This window comes from Natrix helvetica (genome assembly GCF_964273705.1).
Source record: "Natrix helvetica genome assembly, chromosome: 10".
NCBI lineage: Eukaryota > Metazoa > Chordata > Lepidosauria > Squamata > Natricidae > Natrix > Natrix helvetica.
Genome location: NC_138561.1, coordinates 10894555 through 10918557, shown reverse-complemented (window position 1 = coordinate 10918557; position 24003 = coordinate 10894555). Strand labels below are relative to the sequence as shown.

The 24003-nt window shown below is 37.8% G+C and overlaps 1 protein-coding gene across 4 annotated transcripts in view; it reads left to right on the top strand.

Annotated features, from left to right (window-relative positions):
• CDH8 (cadherin 8) overlaps positions 1–22028 on the top strand; it is a 214493-nt gene extending 192465 nt beyond the window's left edge. For 2 of the 4 annotated variants that reach the window (XM_081963428.1, XM_081963429.1), the window contains 2 exons: positions 14841–15092; positions 18580–20053. In XM_081963428.1, the coding sequence (XP_081819554.1) occupies positions 14841–15092; positions 18580–19073 (746 nt within the window). In that variant the 3' untranslated portion in view covers positions 19074–20053. Of the gene's footprint in view, positions 1–14840; positions 15093–18579; positions 20054–21513 lie in introns of those variants that run through there. The other 2 variants (XM_081963430.1, XM_081963431.1) reach the window with 2 other exon arrangements.
• Positions 22029–24003: the final 1975 nt, after the last annotated feature.

The following is a 24003-nucleotide window of genomic DNA, read 5'->3' as shown; positions in this document are numbered from 1 at the left end:
AGGCAGACAGCAAGGAGCTTGACTAGAGCTTGTCTTTATTCAGCGGCAGCCATCTGTAAAACTGACTTCTGCCCTAGATGACATCATTAAAAAGGTTAACTTTTTCCTAGCCTTCTTAAAGAGCTAAGCACAGCAATTGCACTTAAAATATAACATAAAACTTACACATCATTACACTAATAAAGGAGAATATTTGTAGCTCAGGGTTGACATGAGGGATCCTTGGTGCTTACTGAGCTTGCTTGTTTTCTTGCAGATATTTCATTACCCAACTAAGTAACATCATCAGTGCTATTAAGAAGTGCTGTTTGCTGTCAGTTTATATTCTAGTGCACGACTGTCAAACTCTTTTTCATTGAGAGCCACATCAGGGCTGTAGTGTACTTTGGGAGGGAGGGAAGAGAGTTGTGGTTCACCGGGTGGGTGTGGCCAATTGGGTGGTGGCCAGCTTGACATCATTCCCTAAATTGATGGCATGTTTCCTCTTCTCATTGGGTAGACCAGGATGAATCTATGGGACATTGCGGACCAGATCTGGCCCGTGGGCCTTGAGTTTGACACCCCTATTCTAGTTGCTTGCCTGTATAGTGGCTTGCTTGTCCCCTAATTATATATTTATTCTCAAGTTCGACCTCTGTTAATAGCAACATCAGGCTTGGGGTAGGGAAGAAAACTGTAGTTATGTGTTCAAAAAGTTTAACTATTATTCACAATCAATGGTTTTCCCAGAGCTCACTAATGGCCATATCAAAGGAGGAGATGGAGACAGACTTTAAGGTTATATCAATAGTTTTGTTGGCTATGAATGACAGTAAAGGTAGAACCATGTAGTAATGTAGTTTTAGTTAGAACCATCAATTGAAGTCCCCAGAGTACATTCAGATTCTTGGGAATACTTGAAAACACCTGTGTTGTTGATAATTTTGGATATTATGCTTTATTGTTTTTGTTACTTGCAAAGTTGTGTCCAAACCATCTCAACCCCATGGATAACATTCCTCCAGGCCTTTCTGTCCTCTACCATCCTCTGGAGTCCATTTAAGTTCATGCCCACTGCTTCGGTGACTCTATCCATCCACCTCATTCTCTGTCGTCCCCTTCTTTTGCCCTCAATCTTTCCCAGCATTCGGTTCTTCTCCAGTGAGTCCTTCCTACTATGCTTTAGTAACACATTATTGCAGTTCCATAAAAGATCTACTCAGGAAGCAACCAACAATGAAAAATTAAGAATTTAGTGTATTGATGCAGGAGGAAACAAGAGTGATGGAAGAAATAACAGAATTTTTCATTGATGCTGAATCAATGCTACCTATAAAACCAAAGATCTTGTTTTCAACAAATGGGTTTACATGTAGCAATTGTATGTTAGAGAGGGCATAGATTTCATTTAGACTTTAGAAGAAATGTAGGGTAAGGCCACCTCAGTAACCGAACTAATTATCTGGAGAGATCAAAGGTCTTGGCAAAAAAAGGGATAGGATAGCCATCTATATTCATGCCCTACTTCGGGCTTTCTTGCATGGATCAGACTCCCTCCTTTCTTTAATTATTCAAAGTGCCATTAAAAATGGCAATAATGTAACTCATAACTGTGTGAAAGCAACAAAGCCTTGCATTTTTAAATCTTAGGCATGCTAAATAATCCTTAACTCTTCCCTCCAATCAGTTTTCTTTTCTGAAACTTCCTGCCCCTCTAAATTCAGTTACCGAATGCAGCATAGGAACACTTTATCTTTAAATAGATATGATGCTATTTTTGTACGACTTGATGACATTGCATTAAGTAAATAACCTTTATTCTGGGGAAGCAATGCCAAGACTTGTTTGCATTTTTTTGAAAGTAATCATTATCTCCCATTTAATAGATTTTGAAATACATACATTCAAACTTACTCATTAAATCAGCATGCTGGTAGCTTAGTTATTATAGAATCTTTTCACTTCAGAAAAATAATGAATTATTGGAGAGTACAGGCAACAGCAGGGACACAATGGCTCATTGGCTAAGACACTGAGCTTGTCAATCAGAAAGGTCACCAGTTGAGTGGTTTGAATCCCTAGCGCAGCCTAGCGGAGTGAGCTCCCAGCTTCTGCCAACCTAGCAGTTCAAAAGCATGCAAAAATGCAAGTAGAAAAATAGGAACCACCTTTGGTGGGAAGGTAACAGCATTCTGTGTGCCTTCGGTGTATAGTCATGCCACCCACATGACCACAGTTGCTAACATTTCTTTTCCTGCTCTTAATATCTGAAAAAGATTGGTGATGATGAAGGCTGATTTTTCTGTTCTGCTCAAAGAAACCCTGAATAGTATAAAAGGACAAAAAGGAACGGTTTAATATAAAAAAGCCTCCTGCAAAAAATAAATCAGTAATAAAGCATTCACCCATAAAGTAAAAGCAAGTCAGAACAAAATTTTGAAAGTGCCAAAACTTAAGTTCTTTGGAAAAGGCAGCCTAAAAAGTAATGTTCGTTGCTTTAAAACAAACATCTGGGTAAAGAAGTACGTCAGTCAGGGAAATGTGCAGGATCAAAATGACAAAAGCAATATTGTACTGTTGCAGCACAAGATTCAACCCTTTATCCATGATTAAGTGATCCATGTACTAAAAAAAAAAGTTGTGTTAGTTGCGAAATCGTGTCCAACCCATCACGATCCCATGGACAACGTTCTTCCAGGCCTTCCTGTCCTCTACCATCCTCTGGAGTCCATTTAAGCCCACGCTGACTGCTTCAGTGACTCCATCCAGCCACCTCATTCTCTGTCATCCCTTTCTTCTTTTGCCCTCAATCGTTCCCAGCATCTTTCCCATGCTTTCCAGAGTTTTATGTTCATTTTTCTCAACATTCATATTTTGTTGATACAAAAACATTTGGGTATATTTGGATTTTGCCTTGTAAACATCTCAAACCTCACTCTGGATGTACTTTAGCAATAGTGGTGTAAACTGCATAAATTCATCTTAAACTTCAATGGGATGAAAACATTATCTTCATCATCAACCACATTGGTATTCCATGACATAATTTCCTAAATTTAGTCATCAATTGATTTTTTTAACAAAAACAATTACACAGAAGAATAAATATTAGGGGGAGGGATTGTGGCAAGGATATATATTAAGGGATGGTGCTTGCAAAAACATAGGTAAATATTTACTCACAGGAAAAGATACACATAATATCAGTGGTGGGATTAAAAAAATACTACTGATTCTGTGGGCATGGCTTGGTAGGCATGGTGGGGCTTGGTGGGCATGGCAGCGGAAAGATATTGTAAAATCTCCATTCCCTCCCCACTCCAGGGGAGGTTTCTGCAAAATCCCCATTCCCTCCTGATCAGCTGGGAGTCAGGAGGCACAGAATAGATGGGGGACAGGGCCAATCAGAGGTGGTATTTACCGGTTCTCCAAACTACTCAAAATTTCCGCTACCGGTTCTCCAGAACTGGTCAGAACCTGCTGAATACTAGTTCAGCAGGTTCTGACTATGCATAATATGCAATTGCTTTCCTTTTTAAAAAAATAAATAAATTACTAACTGATATATTAGAAAATGAACCTTTGCTTGGAAAAGGGGTGCGCTGCATGACAAAGAGAGATCGAGAAGGAAAAGAAACTATTAAATGTGCCAGTTTTATATTATTCATATCTATGTGCCAATCATTTGTTCTTCCTCTGGAGTATTGCTGTATTTAATATTCTCCAACTGTGGATTGCTGGTGAGAATATGAATTAATTTCTCCTCAACCTGTCCAGCTATACTTCTTCCTTTTTATTATTAACCATTGGGGTCCAGTAGATGATAAATCAATGGATATTCTTGCAGATAAGCCTTCATTTGAAGTCATGGAAAGCTGGCAAACATTCTTTTGATACAGCTATTATCCAACCAGGGAGGACGAACATGTGATCTAAAGGCATTTAAATTGGTCACCTGCCTTGTTACCTTTGAGCCGTTAAAAATCCCCCTCCACAGTGAAGTTCTTTGGTGAATGATTTAATCCCTTTCTCGTGGCTTTTGTGATGAGATGGATGCTTGCAACCCGAAGACAGAATTGCCAAGGAAGCTGGTTATTATGTGGGGTGGACTTTAACGGATTTTATTCAAGAGCTGAATGGCAAATTAAATCAATGTAAATGTCTCAAGAATACTAAATTCAAGCTTTACTAAGGAAGCTTTACTTGGAAATAATCCTCTCTTTCAAGCGCACTTTTCTGGCATTGAACTCTGAAATAACTTTTCTCCAGGGAAGGAAAAATTCATTTCTGTGGTTCTAGATATTTTCCTTATGTTTTCCATAATTATTAAGTATAGCTCTCACCTTACAGCATGAACAAGTACAAGTAAATGAGACGATCCAATTGACTCATATCCAATTACACTTATGCCTTCAAGTTGAATCCAGTTCCTAGTGATTCTATGGATTGAGGCTTAACCGACCTTTAATTTTAACCCATGGTTTTTCTAAGGACATTCCAGTAATCTCTTTAATGCTATTTATCCATTTTGTTCATTGTTTTCTCCTTCTACTTGCCTCAATTCACAAAGCTTAATTATGTCTAGCCCATTTTCTGTCTACATTGTATCCACAAAACATATCAGTTTTGGGTTCCTCTTCATATAAAAGTAATTTTAACATACTCTCCAATAGCATAATATGAATGCTTCTCTCTTTCTGTCACTTCTGCCACTTCATCCAGGATATCAGTTGGCCAAGTGTTACTAGAAAGCTCACAGAATCAAATAAATGTTTTATTTGATATATCCTCAGAAACACCAGGTATTCATTAACATCTACCTCTGTTAGGTAATTTTATAAAAAATGACAAGTCTAATGGTCATTTCCTGTAATTAATCACATTTTAATTTAAGTTGTTGTTATAGATCGAACTATTTGAAAGGCTTTCAATTTTATTTTATTTGATAATTTTATCTGAATTATTGATCAGAGTTCAGGAGATTTGAAGATTCAATTGAATGAACTTTGAATCAAATCGCCAAAGCAAAATTTTGCAAAGCTTTAGTATCTTCTAATGAATTACCGACTCCCAGCTGATCAGGAGGGAATGGGGATTTTGCAGTAACCTCCCCTGGAGCGGGGAGGGAATGGAGATTTTACAATATCTTTCCCCTGCCAGGCCCACCAAGCCCCACCATGCCTACCAAGCCACGCCCACAGAACCAGTAGTATTTTTTAATCCCACTACTGATATTATGTGTATCTTTTCCTGTGAGTAAATATTTACCTATGTTTTTGCAAGCACCATCCCTTAATATATATCTTTGCCACAATCACCCCCTTCAAAATAGCAATAGCGAGCACTTAGACTAATAAAATAGAGTCGAATAGAATAGAATTCTTTATTGGCCAAGTGTGATTGGGCACACAAGGAATTTGTCTTTGGTGCATCTGATCTCAATGTACATAAAAAGATAAGATACATTTGTCAAGAATTATAAGGTACAACACTTAATGATAGTCATTGGGCACAAATAAGCAATCAGGAAACAATCAATATAAATATAAATTATAAGGATACAAGCAACAAAGTTACAATCCTGCAGTCATAAGTGGGAGGAGATGGGTGATAGGAACGTTGAGAAGACTAATAGTAATAGTAATGCAGCCTTAGTGAATAGTTTGACAGTGTGAGGGAATTATTTGTTAATAGAGTGATGGCGTTCAGAAAAAAAAAATATTCTTGTGCCTAGTTGTTCTGATGTGCAGTGCTCTATAGCATCCATTTTGAGGGTAGGAGTTGAAACAATTTATGTCCAGGATGCAAGGGGTCTGTAAATATTTTCACGGCCCTCTTTTTGACTCGTGCAGTGCACAGGTTCTCAATGGGAGGCAGGTTGTTAGTAATTGGTTTTTCTGTAGTTCTAATTATCTGTTGAAGTCTGTGTCTGTCTTGTTGGGTTGCAGAACAAAACCAGACAGTTATAGAGGTTCAGATGATGGAACTCAATAGCTCCTCTGTAAAACTTATGTTTTACAGCACTCTCTGGGCAATTTACAATGTCAGCATATTGCCCCCAGCAATGTGGGTCATAATTTTACTGACCTCAGCAGCATGGAAGACTGAGTCAACCTTGACTGTCCGGATCAAATTCCAACTTCTCAACAAAAAAGTCTGTGTGGAAATTGTAGATTCTTAAATGTTGCTCCTCTGAAATCACCAATGTCATCCTCATTTCAGATCAAATGGTTCCAGTGAACCAAGTCAAGGTGATTCTTTGACTGAATTTGGGATATTTTGTAGTAATATTTGTTTCCTGTGTGTCAGAAGATGCCAAACTAAATGAGTCAACTGGAATTCTAAAACGGCTTTTGCATCTGTGTTGTGGTTCTGTAAGATTTGTAATATAAAATGTTATGGCGGCCATCAATTTGATTTTTTTTCCAGAGCATCCGTTGCAAATCTTTGACGTTTACTGAAAATTTGTCATTTTACATGAATGAAAATGTCTACATGTGTACAGCTCAGTTACCCCAACATCACCCTTTAAAACAACTTATAAAAGTTGTAACATCAAGTAGCCTAATTTATTTTAATCAGCCTTCTGGCTGAATAGGACGATTCTGTCTTTATTGTCAAGCTCATGTAAAGAATCTTTCTCATAAAGAATGTATTGTGCCTGGTTTCGGTGACCTGCTGTATTATACTCTTTAAAACATGTGATTCTTTTTAAGCTATTTGGTCAACCTAAGGGATCCCTCCCCCCCCTCCCCCCCAGCTTCTGTTAGTTGCTTCAGATTCCCTGAAAAGAAAAGTGAGACAAGATAGACCTCCAGTAAAAAGACTCAAAGGTGTTTAAATGTCCCCTGGAGCTAAAATTACTTTTGAGTCATGACATTCTTTGGAGGTTATATGCTTGTGATTTGGAAACAAGTCAGTGCTGAAAACAAAATTCATATGCTGTTATTAAAATAGTAAGATATCTTGAACTTTACCCTAGACCCCACATATTAATTTCTTGGATTCGGAACTGGTTTGTACGTTGCCTTAGTGTTTTCTCATACCTTCTGGCTTGGTTAACTATTGGGCTACCTCCAATACCTGACCAATTCTCTTGGTTACATATTATTTAGGAAATGTCTCAGCCCATTCCATTAAATTTATCTTGATCTAGAAGCCTTACATTACCTTTGTGACTACATCTGAATATTATAGGCTGGAGCCTTGCCATTGATTCCAAATTTTGTTAGGAAAAACTGGAAATGATCTAAGAAAATGGAATATAACCTATGAAAAACCTACAGAAAATGTTAGGCTGTAACTCTCAGGATCCTTTTGCTTTAATAGCACTGGGACTTACATACCACTTTACAGTGCTTTACAGCCCCCTCTAAGCAGTTTACAGAGTCAGCTTATTGCCCCCAACAATTTGGGTCATCATTTTACCCACCTCAGAAAGATGGAAGTCTAAGTCAACCTTGAGCCTGATGAGATTCGAACTGACAAACTGATGGCAGCCGGCAATCAACAGAAGTAGCCTGCAGTACTGCACTCTAACCACTGCTCCACTAAGGCTCAATGATGGTGGCCAGGAAAAAAATCTATGGAATGATAAAAATGGGAAACTGTACAGCATCGTTAAAAGTGCCCAAAACTAATCAGAAGATCTAAGATATTCCAACTGGTGGCTAATACTATAGAATTCCAAAAAACTCCTGCTTACAATCCCATTTAATATTCCTCTTAGTAACAGCTTATTGCAATTCCTAACCAAGTGCACAGAAGGACTCCGAACACCACAATTTTCAATTCAGGCTGACCAACTTTTATCTAAACATAAAGAAACGTTCTTTGCCAGATCTTCTCAAATCTCCAGCTGTAAAAGTTCCCAATTAAAAAATCTTTTCTTTCCCCTTCAAAGGCAACATATCCAGCACAGATAACTTATAATACGGTCTTTAATGCTGTTAATGATTTGATATTTCTAAACAGTTATTTTAAAAAAATGGAAAGAAGAAAAAGAAAAAAAAAAGTAGATGGCTAGTTGGAAGGTTGCACAGCAGGGGAACTTACAGATGTCTACTTATTAAAGAAAGTTTCATGAAGTAAAGGAACATCAGGTGCTCTCAGAAAAGCCTGGCTTAGAGACATTTAACATGTCGACTATTTGTCCTCCTCCTAATCTTTTAAATCGGCCTACAAATGTAGCCTACAAATGGAGAGGAAAGCTATGGCAAATCTAGACAGCTTATTAAAACAGAGACATCACCCTGCTAACAAAAGTGTGTATAGTCAAGGCTATGGTTTTCCCATTTGCAATGTAGGGCTATGAAAGTTGGACCACAAGGAAGGCTATGCGCTAAAGAATTGAGGCCTTTGAATTATGGTGCTAGGTTGACAGAAGCTGGGACATGTAACGGGAGCTCACTCCATTACACGGTGCTAGGGATTTGAACCACTGAACTGCTGACCGTTCTGATTGACAAGCTCAGTGTCTTAGCCAATGAGCCACCACATCCCATAACTTTAAATGACCCCTAAATGAAGTGTTGTAAATAAAGGATTATCTATACAATCTCAAGCTACGAAGGCCTTCAAATTCTCTGTCCAAAGTATATAATGTACCTGGAGAAGAAATTATTAGGTACATGGGAAATCAATAGTATTAATTGCACCTTATTATTTGATTCAACTTGGATGAAATCCAATTTCATTTTTGTCCCGACCCTATCTATTTTTTTTTCCAAAGTGTGGCTCTTGTCATATCCCCCAAAGGCAGATGTAGATCTTGGCCTGGGGAGAAAGAGGGGGAAAAAAGAAGTAAGGATACAATTATTTCTCTTACCCCAATATGTAGGTCCTTCTATTATGCTGAGTTTGGTCTAAGTAAATATTAAAGAACATAGCAATACATAGAGCCAGTATTAATCACTGACTTATTTCCACATGGAAAGTGCTTTACTTTGTTAAGGAAGGCACGGGTAAATAAAATACATGAAAAGAAAGATAATGACGGCTGAGGAGGTTAATTGGGAAGATGAGTGGAGAGCAAGACTCCCACAATCCTCTTGAACATCTGTTTCCCAGCTAATTCATGCAGTAGCCTTGGTGTCTACAACTCAAAAAACCACCTGCTGTTTTCTCAGCTTTCAAGTGCTATTTTTAAAGTGTTTGCCAGGAAGGGAAAGTCAGTCAGATAAAGTGATTTTTATTACTAGTCAGGAAGATAGGTGGCCTTTAAGTTTCAAGTTGGAGAAACTCAATAAAAGTGCCTAAATCCTTTGGTTAACCTCAATGCAATGTGTCAAGCTAAGGATAGATGAATCTGTCAGTTTTGCTTTCTCCTGCATTTAGTCTTTCTTCTTGCTGATGTTTTAAATCTAATTTATGAAAACATTTATTAATTTTGACCATTAAACTCTCCTGAATTTTTACCTACCTGCACTGGTCCAGTTTAATCAATGAAACTATTCTTGATTAAAATAATCATGCGGTAATCATGCTAAAGGGATGCAGTGGCTCAGTGGCTAAGACGCTGAGCTTGTTGATCAGAAAGGTCAGCAGTCCAGCGGTTCAAAGCCCTGTGCCGCATAATGGAGTGAGCTACCATTACTTGACCCAGCTTCTGCCAACCTAGCAATTTGAAAGCATGTAAAAATGCAGTTTAGTGGGAAGATAACAGCGTTCTGTGCGCCCTCGGTGTTTAGTCATGATGGCCACATGACCACAGAGACGTCTTCGGACAGTGCTGGCTCTTTGTCTTTGAAATAGAGATGAACACCACCCCCTTGAGTCGGGAATGACTAGCACATATGTGCAAGGGGAACTTTTACTTTTAGTCATGCTAAGGATTTCCAATCACCATTGAAGATAGATTCAGAACTAGTCCATAAGAACTGAATATTGGAAACCGTTGTTTTTATGGATCAATCTGTCAGTCTCCATTGCTTACAATATTTTTTGCCAATTCTCCCATTCTTTATATTCCATTTATGCATGAAATTTAAAGTTGTTTCTAAATCCATATTTTAAATAACCAAATTAAAACATTTCTAGGTCAATAAATTTGTTTACTGATTTGGTGCTCTCTGAGCTTGGTCTGAAGCAGCACTCGCTAGTTGCTGAAGATATTACCCAGTTGGGTAATAAAATGTTTGCAAGAAAACAACCAAACTCTGAGGACATCAAAGACTCTGCAGTTCAATCCTAAATTCAATCATAAATATTCTCTTCTATTAATAAGCTTATTAACATGGGAATATTGCACAGAATATACTATAGAGAAGGGTTTAAAAATCCAACCACAGGCCATTTTTATATGGTATTCTGAATTACAACTCAACTCACCATATTTTAGAATGTTATATCAACCCTTTATCTGTTTAATTAATAGTTTAGCTTGTCTTGAGATCTCATGGAATTCAAGATTAGCAGGAGACTCTGGCTATGATTATAATAAAAAATTGATGGGTTGAACCTGAAAAAAATCACCATCAGATAGAAGATTCCATAGAAGTCTCAATGGATTTAAAATCTCAATGGGTCTGCTTTATGTCAAACTATTTTGGTATCTACCAATATTTTGTTTTAATCTTCGGAAATCTTTGAGCTGCTATAGATGTGGTCCATTATTCGTTTTTCTTCTTTGTTTCTATTTACAAAAAAAAAGGTATTCGAATCTGCAGAAACTCAGGCAAGCAAGCAAGCAAACAAACAAAGAAGACAGATCAATTATTGTAGTTACAATTTTTTCCTTTTATGCAAGCTACTACATTAATTCTTGCCTGACCAGAATCAGTATCATGCAAGAATATTAAATCTTATGAGATTGGATGAGAGAGAAAAAATCATACCAAAGACTTTTACATTAAAAAAAAAATAGTTTTTTTATGTAGTTCTCAACTTTTGACCACAATTGGGATCAAAATTTCTGTTAAGCAAGGCAGTTGTTAATGAGTGGCACCCAATGTTACTGCCACTTTTGCCACAATTGTTAAATGAATCACAGCAGTTGAGTGAATCGGAATTCATTTAGCACTTCCCTGATTGACTTTGCTTGCCAGAAGATGTTGGAGAAGGTCACAGATGGTGATCAGGTAACTCCAGGATGCTGCAACCATAATAAATATATGCCAGTTGCCAAGTGCCCAAACTTTGATCACATGACTGTGAGGTTGCTGTGGTGGTTGTAAGTCTGGGGACCAGTGGTAAGCTACTTTTTTTTAAGTGCTGTTGTAACTTTGAACTGTCACTTGTAGTCCTTGATTTACGGCCCCAAATTTCTCTTGCTAAGTGAGCCATTGGTGTGAATTTTGCCCCATTTTACAACCTTTCTTGCCACAGCTGTTAAGGGAATCAGTGCAGTTGTTAAGCTAGTAACATAATTGTTCAATGAATCTGACTTATGAATTGACTGACTTATTAGAAATTCTCAAAAGGGAATCATATAAGCCCAGGACACTACAACTATCATAAATATAAAGCAGTTGTCAATTTTGATCATGTGACCAGGAGGATGTTGCAATGGTCATAAGTGTGGAAACCAGTCATAAGTCAATTTTTTCAGTGCCATTGTAACTTTGAACATTCACTAAACAATGGTTGTACATAGAGGACTACATGTATCTGTAGCAGACTTGATGACCATTAATGATGACTGACCCAAGAACCATTAATGCTAGATAATATAGATAATAGGATACCACCCATGTGGCTTTATCCATAAATATGGCTTAATGGAGAAACGTGGGGAAAGCTTGGGATTTCCTGAAATTAAAGAATGTTTGGACAAAACCTACAGTCCCAATTGAGGGGGAAAAAAGTTACTAAGCAAGCTCCTCAAACCCCCATAACTTTAACCTTAAATTGTTTACAGACACAGACTTTAGAGAATAATTAGAACTGCAGAAAAAAACAATTGCTACCAATTTGCCTTCCATTGAGGACCTGTACACTGCACGAGTCAAAAAGAGGGCTGTGAAAATATTTACAGATGCCTCACATCCTGGACATAAATTGTTTCAACTCCTACCCTGAAAACGATGCTATAGAGCACTGCACATCAAGACAATTAGACACAAGAACAGGTTTTTTTTCCCCTGAATGCCATCACTCTGCTAAGCAAATAATTCCCTCAAAACTGTCAAACTATACACTAAGGCTGCACTACTATTACTATTAGTCTTCTCGTCGTTCCTATTACTCGTCTCCTCCCACTTATGGATTGTAAATTTGTTGCTTGTATCCTTACGATTTGTATTGATATTGATTGTTTCCTGATTGCTTATTTGTACCTTAAGTGTTGTACCTTATGATTCTTGATGAATGTATCTTGTCCTTTTATGTACACTTGAGAGCATATGCACCAAAGACAAATTCCTTGCGTGTCCAATCACACTTGGCCAATAAAGAATTCTATTCTATTCTGTTGACCTCACCCCTTTCCTAAGAGGTCAGTAGGGGCACGCATAAGTGCACCAGGGTGCCAAAGGTCCCTGTCCTACCGTCCCCATTTATTTGGCCCCATTTCCTGTGTTCTTATTCATGTTTATTCTTCTTCCTGTTATCTTGTACATGAGTGACAAACTAACTAACTAACTAAATAACTAAATAAATAAATAAGCAAGCAAGCAAGCAAGCTTACCTGGATAGTACATGTAATTTAACTTCTAAAAGAAAATGAAAAATTATATTGAGGGGGGGGGGGCGGAAACAAATTGAAGCCTGCGGACTTCTGAGTAGGAAAATTCCAACATTTGTTATTGTGCTATTTATAATTCTTCAAATGAAAGCAATAAAGAGCTAATGTGAAATGCATCAAATAATGTTACATTTCTGAAATGTTTTCTGCCTCACCCAGAGATGCTAATAGGTGGGAAATAGTGGGCGAGCTGTTGCCTGCCAATAACGCAGAGCTCCCTCACGTAATAGGAAAATCTCATGCATTCAGGAATAAAACGAATTTGATAATTACTTGAGGGATCCTTAGCTATTTGATTTAATACACTCATAATACCTGCTATTAAATAAAGCCACCATTTACTTCACCTGAGCCTATGCAGCATGGCCTATATTTTACATGTTAAATGAAAGAAAGGGCTCAGTAAATCCAGCAAATACACAAGGCAAATGACCATCGCTTTGCTAATGACAAACTGGGCCCCAAAGCTGTTAAAAATAAAAGTAAGATCACTTTGGGGAAGCATAGCAATTTGTACTGAGGCCACTGCTTGTCCCATTGATCCAAATGAATACAATAGGTGAGGGTGCTCACCTTGGTGCTCTCTGAGCTTAGTGGGGTTTAAAAAAAAACATTTCATTACCCATCTAGCAGTGGGGAAATCCTCCCGTTTCGGCCCGTTTCGGCAAAACCGGTAGGACAATTGTCGTTGGTTCTGCAAACCCGTAGTAAAGAAACTAAAGCTTCTGAGGATCGCGAGGCTCAGCTGTGAGTTTCGCAATCATTGGAAACTTTTTTCCCCTTGCTTTTTAAAGCATTTTTTTTTCCTGCTGGTTCAGGCGAATAAGCAGGAAAAAAATGCTTTAAAAAGCGAGGGAAAAAAGCTTCCGTCGATCACGCGGATCAGGTGTAAGAGCCGCGATTGTTGGAACTTCTTTTTCCCCCCACTTTTTAAAGCATTTTTTTCCTGCTTATTCTCCCAAACTGGCAGGAAAAAAATGCTTTGAAAAGTGAAGAAAAAAAAAGTTGGCCATGCCCACCCAGTCACATGCCCCACCACCGCCAAGCCACGCCCACAGAACCGGTGGCAAAAAAAAAATTTAGATTTCACCACTGCCACCTAAACTATCGCTGATGATGTTACCTAGTTGGGGTAATGTTTTCTGTAAGAAACAAAGCAAGGTTAGAGAGCAGCAAGAAACCCTCATTTCAGCTCTGAGCAACAAATATTCTCCTTTATTGGGATACAATGGATATTCCAATAGTCAAATTTCTGCCTCTATCCTTTCAGTGCCTTTTCTATGTTTACCTCATCTCCAGGAGCTATATGGGACATCTTATCCATAGGCTAAAACAGGGGTCGCCAATCCTTGGGTTGTTGTCCAAGGATTGAGCTGTGGCCAGTGGTGGGATTCAAATAATTTAACAACCAGTTCTCTGCCCTAATGATTTCTTCCAACGAGTTCACCAAACTGCTCAGAAAGTTAACAACCAGTTCTCCCGAAGTGGTGCGACCTGGCTGAATCCCACCATTGGCTGTGTCTGATCACAACTGGGCCACACAAGCGGTGGGTGGTACACAACATGTGTAGAGCTCAACTTGTGTGAGTAATGGGCTGGCATACATGCACATGTGTGCAGGTCAACACCTGGCCCCGTTCCCCTCTCCCCCCCATCTCCACCGAGACGCCAAGATTCAAATTTTGGGGACCACTGAACTAAAAGAAGGTATAGATGTTCATACCGATGTTTCATGATTTCTCTTTTTGATTAAAAGATGTCTCAAATTGAATGTTTTTTTTTTCTCAAAAGAATGAATTTTCAAATTGCTACCATGAAGCTATACATTTAAGTTAGACTAAGGTCCAGGATTGCATTAGCCAAAGATTAAAGAAAGACCCCAAGAACTTGATTGTCTTATTTTAAAGTGGGAACCAACACTTACAAATGGAAATGTCTCAACTTAACAATAGAAAAACAGGAGAAGGGAGTTCAAGCAAGGTAAGTAAAAGCATATATTGGGTAGATGAACATTAAAAAATAAATAGGTGGCACTACACTATTTTGTCCCTTTCGTTAATAACAAATATTTAGAATAGTGCACAGAAATAAAATCAGGAAGGTTCCACAAGGCTAATAATTTTAGGTAAACTGAAAACTATATTTTCCCTCACCACTCTACGCATCTCATCCCTTCCAGATAACACCTTCAACATTTTGACCAAGCGCAACGGATTCAGCCGGCAGAAACAAGAAGTCTATTTTTTACCCATCATCATCAGTGACAGTGGGAATCCTCCAATGAGTAGCACTAGTACTCTTACCATTAAGGTCTGTGGCTGCAGCAATGATGGCATTGCCCAGTCCTGCAATGCGGAAGCTTATGTTCTCCCAATTGGTCTCAGCATGGGAGCGTTAATAGCAATTCTGGCCTGCATCATTTTGCTTTTAGGTACGTATGAATATGTTGCTGGGAAAGACACCCACGTTGCAATGATTAGGCTGTTAGACTGGGATGATGGGTATCTGCATTGAAATTCATTCTGGGCCATAGAAGATCATAGGGTGCAGTGGTGGGATTCAAAAAAAATCTACTACTGTAGGTGTGGCTTGGTAAGTGTTCCATGGCTTGGTAGGCATTGCTTGGTGGGCGTGGCAGGGGAAGGATACAGTAAAATCTTCATTCCCTCCCCACTCCAGGAGAAGGTTACTGCAAAATCCCTGTTTCCTCCTGATCAGCTGGGACTCAAGAGGCAGAGAATAGATGGAGGCAGGGACAGTCAGAGGTGGTATTTACCGGTTCTCCAAACTCTCAACATTTCTGCTACCAGTTCTCCAGAACTGATCAGAACCTGCTGAATGCCACCTCTGATAGGGTGACTTGGGCTGGTCTTTCTCTGGGTGTTCTCATTTCAAAAATGATTCAGAAGATAGAGAACTCTCTTATGTTCCCTAAACCATCTCCCCCCGTTTCTTTGTGAGCTTTAAAAATGTGTTTCAATGCATTCAACTCATTCATTGAATCCTTGAAACGAGGCTCTTAAAGCAGCCACATCTTTTTTTCAAGCTCTCAAGCCTGAAGGAAATCTGTATCTCTTTTAATGAAAGCAGAGGGGTGCTGTGGTTAGTCTTGTGCGACATTCAAAGCATTTCTTCTAAATCATATTCAGATCCCTACCATACCAAAGGCTAATGATGATAGGAGAGAGAGAAAAAATGCCCAACAGAAGGAAATGTGTGCTGCCTTGATTATCTGGATCAGAGAGATATAAATCTGATGAATAAACAAATGCACTTCTCAGGAAGAACTTCTGGGGAAGGAATCTGAGTATAGATTGAGTCAACCTAACCCCCACTGTTTTTTTATATGCCAATTCAAATCATCCATTCGTTTAATTTCTTCCAATTATGTCCACTTTTCTGTCAATGGCAACCCAGATGCCTGACAGCATTAATACAAATTTAACCCAACGTGAGAGACAAGCATAAAAGCATAAAATAGTGACATAAAAAGCAAGGGAAACATTCTTGAAAATGAGTCAACATTCCATTAAAATATGTTTATCAGGCAAACTCTCGGGCTTAAATACTCATCTCTGTCTACTTTCAAAACATCTTCAGTATAAATGAAGGCATTTTTTTTTAAAAAAAGCTAAGCCTGTAGGTGCAAAGCTTAAAAATAGAACTGAAATAATGATGCCATAGAGTTAAAATCTTAAAATTCCCCAGTCAGCAGGAAGCCATTGCTAAGAAATTTGAGAACTGAAGTTCCTACATCTGGAGAGAATCCAAGTTGGGGAAAACTGATTTAGCAGATAGGTGAATACGGATCTTTATCATTCTTTCGCCTCTGTGTATTATTATTTTTTCTAAAAACACACACCTTGTAATCTATAGGTTCCCTGGGTCTCAGATTTCAAGTAGACTTTTTTAAAGCAGGACTTGTAGGGACCAACAGAAGTTCAGAAATAAATTTGGCTAAAAATATGAATGAAATATATTGAAAAAGATAAAATAAGGCAGAAACACCCAAACTTTCATTTGCAAACATCTACAGTGGTCTTCACTTCAATTTTCTTTGCAAACTGCTTGATTGGGTTCCAAGTAACACCCCCAACAGAAGAAAACTCCAAGGCTTGAGTTTCCTCAAAGTTCCATTTTATTAAAGCTGTCATATTGGCACATCTGGGAAAACCTGAATCTGAAAGTTTTCAGGATTTCCGCACCCAAAAGAAAGTCCAAGTCCCTGCCCAGCACCCACATGCCCGTCCCATGGTCCAATCAGGCACCATCCAAAACTGGAGATGCTTCTCAGTCACCTCATCGCAGCTGCAGGGCAAGGTGGCCTTGACTCTCTGAGAAAGAAGGTTATTTTGACAATATATCACCCACACTGTGTATAATGCCCCCTCCCATTTTCCCAAAGTAGAAAATGTGGCAGGCTTGGAGTAAAGTAAAAGATGGCTTCCAGGTCTCAAACGGCCCTTGTGTAATTAATACCCTGTATTTTAATTTAGATGTTCTCATTCATTTTAAGAAAGAAATTTGTTTTGTTTTCCAAAGGACAGGAGAATTTTGGTAAAATTCTCACAAGTGGAGAATTATTTATTGTATTTATTTATTTTAAGATAACCAAGGATATATGAATATTCTTTCTTCTCTCCCTGACTTTTCATATTTAACGGTCGGGCTGAAGAAAAGACCACAGATAGACACTCTTTGGAGAGTTTTATTGTTGTCCTTTTTGGCTTCTTTGTTTGAGATTGGTTGGCCTGTACAACTGTTTTTTTTTTTTCAGATTTATATAAAAATGTGTAACAATAACAAGCCCACCCCACAAAAGCAGCATCCCTTTTCTGATTACCAATCAACTTAAAACAAGAGAGTGATGAAAAAGTTCCCACGCATTGTCTTTCTGAAAGGGAATAAATGTTTTGAGAAATTTCAGCCAAGCATAAATCTTCCTCCAACCATTTTGAAAGAAAGTAAAATACTAGTTCCATAGTACACAAAAACACCGCTCAAGTGTGTGTCTGTATTTTCAAGAAAATCATTTTGTATCCTAAAATTCTCACTTTTTTCTAGGAGAGAAGGAAATACTCTCATTTGGCTTCAAATAATTGAACTTGGAATGAAACCCTGACAGAAATAAATCTATGCTAAGAGAACACAGATAAAAAGTGTTAGTGTCCTCCAGGTATTTTAAGCATCAAGTCTCCAAAGCTCCAAAAATAATTATAACTAATAATTTAAATAATTAATAATTATAACTAACAATAATTAAATCAGAACTTCTTGATGGCCAAAGGCCACACTTGACCCAGTGGGATAGAATCATGACAAAAAGTGGATGTAGCTGTGTGTCCCGTATTAGTGGTTATAGTAATAGCAATAGCAATAGACTTATATACCATTTCACAGTGCTTTTACAGCCCTCTCTAAGCAGTTTACACAGGCAGCCTAATTGCCCTCATCAGTCTGGGTCCTCATTTTACCCACCTCAGAAGGATGGAAGGCTGAGTCAACCTTGAACCTTCTGAGATTCGAACTGTCAAATTGCAGGCAGCCAGCAGTCAGCAGAAGTAGCCTGCAGTTCTGCACTCTAACCACTACACCACCACAGTTCTTAACCTAAGAGCCTCTTATAAGCTAAGTATGTAAGTATAAACTTAAATCCTATGAAGAGACGTTAAAGAGCAACCTTGAAAATTTGTCCGCCTTTCCAGAATGTAGGATGATCCAGAGGAAGGCAACTGTTAGGAGGGAGGAGTAAGAAGGATTTAGAGTGGAAAAAGCTCATTTTTGCTACATGGATTCCAATGGAGGGTCTGTGCTTGGGATGTTTTCATTTCTCCTGACTTCTGTTCATTTTGACTCCAAGCTTTGTCTTAGGAGCTGTCGAATTAGGGCTCACCATTTTTGTGATATTTCCTTTGCAGTCATTGTGGTGCTTTTTGTAACGTTAAGGAGACATAAGAATGAGCCCCTGATCATCAAAGACGATGAAGACGTGAGAGAAAACATCATCCGGTACGACGACGAAGGGGGCGGCGAAGAGGACACCGAAGCGTTCGACATCGCGACACTGCAGAATCCAGACGGAATAAATGGATTTTTACCCCGTAAGGATATTAAACCTGATCTTCAATTTATGCCCAGGCAGGGCCTGGCACCAGTCCCTAATGGAGTTGATGTTGATGAATTTATCAACGTTAGACTCCACGAGGCTGATAATGACCCCACAGCGCCTCCTTATGACTCAATCCAGATATATGGTTATGAGGGAAGAGGATCGGTGGCTGGTTCCTTAAGCTCTTTAGAGTCATCAACTTCAGACTCAGATCAAAATTTTGACTACCTCAGCGAATGGGGACCCCGTTTTAAAAGACTTGGGGAATTATATTCAGTGGGGGAAAGTGACAAAGAAACTTGACAGTGGATTACAAATGCTCACCTTTTTTCCCCCCCAGTCTTGACTTAAAACTCTCATGTAATATTCTACGGCCACCACAGTTCATTATGACTAACGTGGCTTTTTGTTTAGGGGACAACTTTAGCACCAGTCATCTTTTAAAATCAACTACATTGTAATGTTGAACCAAAAAAAAGAAAAAAGAAAAGTACATAAATCAAAAAATAATAATATATGTTAGGAGGTCTGAGTCTCGTGGAGTGTGGCGTTATGTAGAGTGTCTAGAAGTCTTTGGATATTCTATATTCACATGACCACTCTGAAGATGGGGTCTAGAGCGTTGATCGTCTTTGGCAACGGGAACCAGTAATGCAATGGAGAAGGTCTTTCACTTCCTAATGGACTTTTGTAGGACTTTTTTTTTTTTGGTAAAGAAGATTATCTTCTGAGAGTCCATTAAGAACAAAGGGTTTATCTCCCCACTACCCACCAATATTTCACAAGGGAAAAAGAAAAAAAAAGCATAAAAATTTAAAGCAATATCTGTCGTCTTTCCAATGCTGATTTTTTTTCCCCTTAAAGACAGGATTGATAATAATAAAAAAAAAAACCCTCTTGACCTCAACTGTGCAGTGACTCAAAGTTGTACATAGGATAACTGTTGGCTGCAAAAAACAAACAAACAAACAAAAACAAACAAACACCACCAACACAGACCGAACAATAACATCTTTCAATATTGTGTCAAGCCTTAAAATATTCACATGTTCTTAATCCATTCCAGGGACAGGATTCAAAATCCACAGTTGTGGGGAGGAAATCTGACAATATGGATTGTTTTCTAGAAGGATTGATCCTTTTTTGACTTTCATAAAGGATAAAAAAAAAAGGAGAGGAATCAGTGAAGGAGTTTGGACTCACATATATGAAACTGAAGCTGGTTTTATTGCTAAAGAATGCATTTATTTGTTTAATCCTTGAAATAAATATTTTATTGATGTCCATTACTGCTTTTATTTATTAAGGTTGGGTTTTGGAAGTGTATAAGGGGAAAAAAAAGAACCATCTAAAGTATTGTATTCCATCCACTGACAAAAGTTTTAGAGTGACTTCTTCTATATATAGTGAATGTTATTTGAAACATGTTTTTTCCAAAAAGAAAACACAAGGATTGTTAGCTTTAGAGGAGTAAAAAAAAAAAAAAAGAATGCTAGTGAGTGGAAAAAAAAATGTCCCTAGAGGAAATTAACTTTGGATGTTTTTATATTTATATCATAAACCTACTAACTATGTTGAATAGAAGCACAAATAGCTGGAAGTAAACCAGTTCATGTGAATATTGAAACAAACAAACAAAAAAATGACTCTTAAAAAAATTCCACACAAAATACCATAAGGTTTTTCTGCTGTGCTAGAAAAAGGATCCAGTGTGTGTGTATATATATATAAATATATTTTATGCTAATGTTCTTAGCTTTTATTGATTTTTTTCCTTAAAATATTCATAGTTCTGTATGAAAATCTTGTTCAGAGAAAACCACCTATGGAAGCTGTCAGCATCCTCAATTTGTAATGGAAACTTATCATTTAGAAGTAGCGTCTGTATAATAAAATTAAATGGTATATAAAAATCATTTTACTTTTTTTCCCTATTTCTGTTTGGAAGCTTTTTTTTAAAAAAAAAAGAATTCTCAATGTATTGTATTCAGAAAAAGAAAAGGGAGAAAAAACAAATCAAAATACTTGTATTGTTTCCTACTTTATGGAAATATATTTTTATATAAATACCTTCTTTGTGATCACGGTTTCTTTTAGTGTTACCTGCATCTTGCAGAGAGTTGTTAATTTCTTTTAAAGCCTTTTTAAGTAATAAGTACATTATGTGGATATCAGTCAATATATGCATTTCCTGCCCTGCAAGTAGAAGTAGAATGTCTGCCACGAAAGAAACCAATGAGGGAAATTGAATACCATCGGCATTGACAAAATCACCATCAGTCAATTGCAAAAGGCAGCTTTACTTGGAATACCTTACATCTTGTGACAATGCGTTTAAGATTGTTAAACAACAGCAACAACTGCTTATTCCTGGTCCTTGAGAAGGGCTCGATAGGTGGACAAATGGCAAACCCAGTGTAAACAACTGACTGACTCTGTGACCAACCGTAATAATAAAAGATGCAAAAATGAATTAGATTTTATGAAGACCTGTACATGTTTCAAATTCACCATGTCCAGAATTGCTACGTTGATGCATTGCCAAAACAATGAAACCATAGCATGATTTAACACAATGCCTCAATTTACACACCCACATACACACACACACCACACACACACACACACAGTTTGATTGTTTTGATTATGTGTCATCCAGTCATTTTCAACTTTTATCAACCACATAGATAGTTTTTCTTCGTGATGATTTATCCCTAACCTCGTCTTTCTCATCTTCCAACAGTGCACCCATCGCTACTGTAACTGAGTCCATCCAACTTGCCGCTGGTCATCCTCTTATTCTCTTTCCTTCTACTTTTCCCAGCATTACAGCCTTCTCCAGAGAGCTGGGACTTCACATAATGTGTCCGAAGTAGGATAATTTGAGACTGGTCATCTGTGCCTTGAGTGAGAACTCTGGGTTGACTTGTTTATTGACTCACTGGTTTGTTTTCTTCAGTGTCCATGTTAATCTCGGGATTCATCTTCAACACCAAAGTTCAAAAGTATTAATACTCTTTCTATCTTACCTTTTCTATGTTCAATTCACAAGCGTACGCAAAGGCAAAACATGCCAAACTGAGATCATTTGCATTGGAGACAAATTCCTTGTGTGGCTAATCATCTGATCTGTATACTTTGCAGATCAGCCACTAAGCATTAGGACTCATAGAATAAATGTGGGAAGGTTTTCCTCAATGTTCATTTCTCTGATATCCTTGAAGGCCACTAAATAAAGTTGAATTATTGATCTCAAAACATTCTGCTCGATATATTAAAATGAGAATGCAGTACTATACCGTATCGATGTAAGTGAGCAAATGACTTTGTCATAGGAGCAAATGACTGTGTGATAGGTGATGTTACAATTTATTTAAAAATGTCACTTCCCTCCCACATTCGTAAGAACGTAAATAAACTGAAAAATGGACTATAAACAGGATCATTGACAGCTGTTTATTAAAGTTAACCATAACAGCATGATGGGGGTGTGCAGAAGGGTGAAATAGTGTCCCAGTATGGCACTTGTTTTCATGCTTGCTTCAAAAGAAGATTGTTTTGTTATTTAACAAGCAGTCATAATTTCATGGGGTGGAGAGTTCCATATGATAGCATTGCGTTCAGATTAAAATATCTCCTGTAGATAACTAACAAAAAATGTTGCAGTATGAAGTGTTTCTCTTGAAGGTTTCACTCCACATCTATATACTCATCTTGGACTTTATATCCCCCCCCAATCCCATTTTCCCCTATAGCTCCTTATGGTAAGCATTCAATGATTAATGAACAAATTCATTGCAATATTTACTTTTTCAGAGAAGACCCCATTTCTTTAGAGAATCTTCATTTCCTTCTTTCCATCCTTCCAAGAACTGTGTTGGCGCAGTGGTTAGAATACACTACTTCAGGCTAACTCTGCCCACAGCCACAAGTTCAATCCTGACCATTTAGATTCCAGATAAATACATCCCTTTTGAACCTTTGAAATAAGAACAGTGAACTTTCACAACTGCTGGGTTTTCTTGAAAATAATTTGTAACAAATAATGTAAAACAAATCCCAATAGTTACAGAAGGCACTTGTTTTTAACACAAACAGCAGATTTTTGGGCTCAATGTTGACTCCATCTTCCATCCTTCTGAGGTGGGTGAAATAAAGACCAAGATTGTTGGTGGCAATGTGCTGACTCTGTAAACTGCTTAGAGAGGGCTGTAAAACACTAAGGAGTGGTATATAAGTTTAATTGCTATTGCTATCCTTCCTTTGTTTTGTTTTGTTTTTTAAATTAATTTGTTGGGAGCGTACAGCATCTGGAGAATTGAATCTAGTGTTAGCATCTATACTGCTCATACAATTATGGATACTGAAAACTCATGTTTTTCTCTCAACATATTGAGATCTCAAAAACACATGAAGCCACACCAAGGGATTGTTAATCCCATCTTCCCCCCCCCCTCCAAAAAAAATTAAAAATATATAATGCCTATTTTAATTCAGTTCTCCATAAGCAATATGCAATCTGGGAAAATTCCTAGAAATTGCTTTTTTTTAAAAAAAAATTCTCCTTCTCAGAGTGTTTGTGTATTATTATTTTTGGGGAGAGTTGTAATAATTTAGAACTTATTCCTTACTGTTGTCAAATTTAATTATTTAATCAATTGTTAATTATAATATAATTAATTAATTAATTGTCAACGGATCCTGGATATTTTCATTTTACTGGCTTGTTTTTCGGTTACCCAACTTCCCCTTACTCTTTAAGCTTCCTGTCTGAGCTGAGAAAGCCTGATAGAAGGAATTCTGTCTTCCTGGTGTCTTCCATGGAGACTTAAATATAGGCCTGCAGGATTTCAGGCCACTGGAGAAATAATTGTGAGAGATAGAGAAGCCACCATGGCCACATCCTGTCTCAGAAAAACAACAGAGAATGAAACGAACACCTTTGTACTTTGCACAAATGAATAAGAACAATTGAAAAACACAAAATGAGTATAAAACTATCTCCAAAGCATGGATAGAAAGCTGGCTTAGAGAAAGTAATGGGTTTTCTTTAAAAAAAAAACCTAGGGATGGAGTTTCACATCCTTGAAAGAGCAAATAGGGTACTTGAATCCATCACCTAAAACAGGTTACCCAATTCCTGGGCCATGGCCCACTGCCACTTTATTTCATTTCAGAATGTTATCCTGTGGATTGCATGGCTTGCAATTGGCCCTGAGATCCTCAGGTCAGA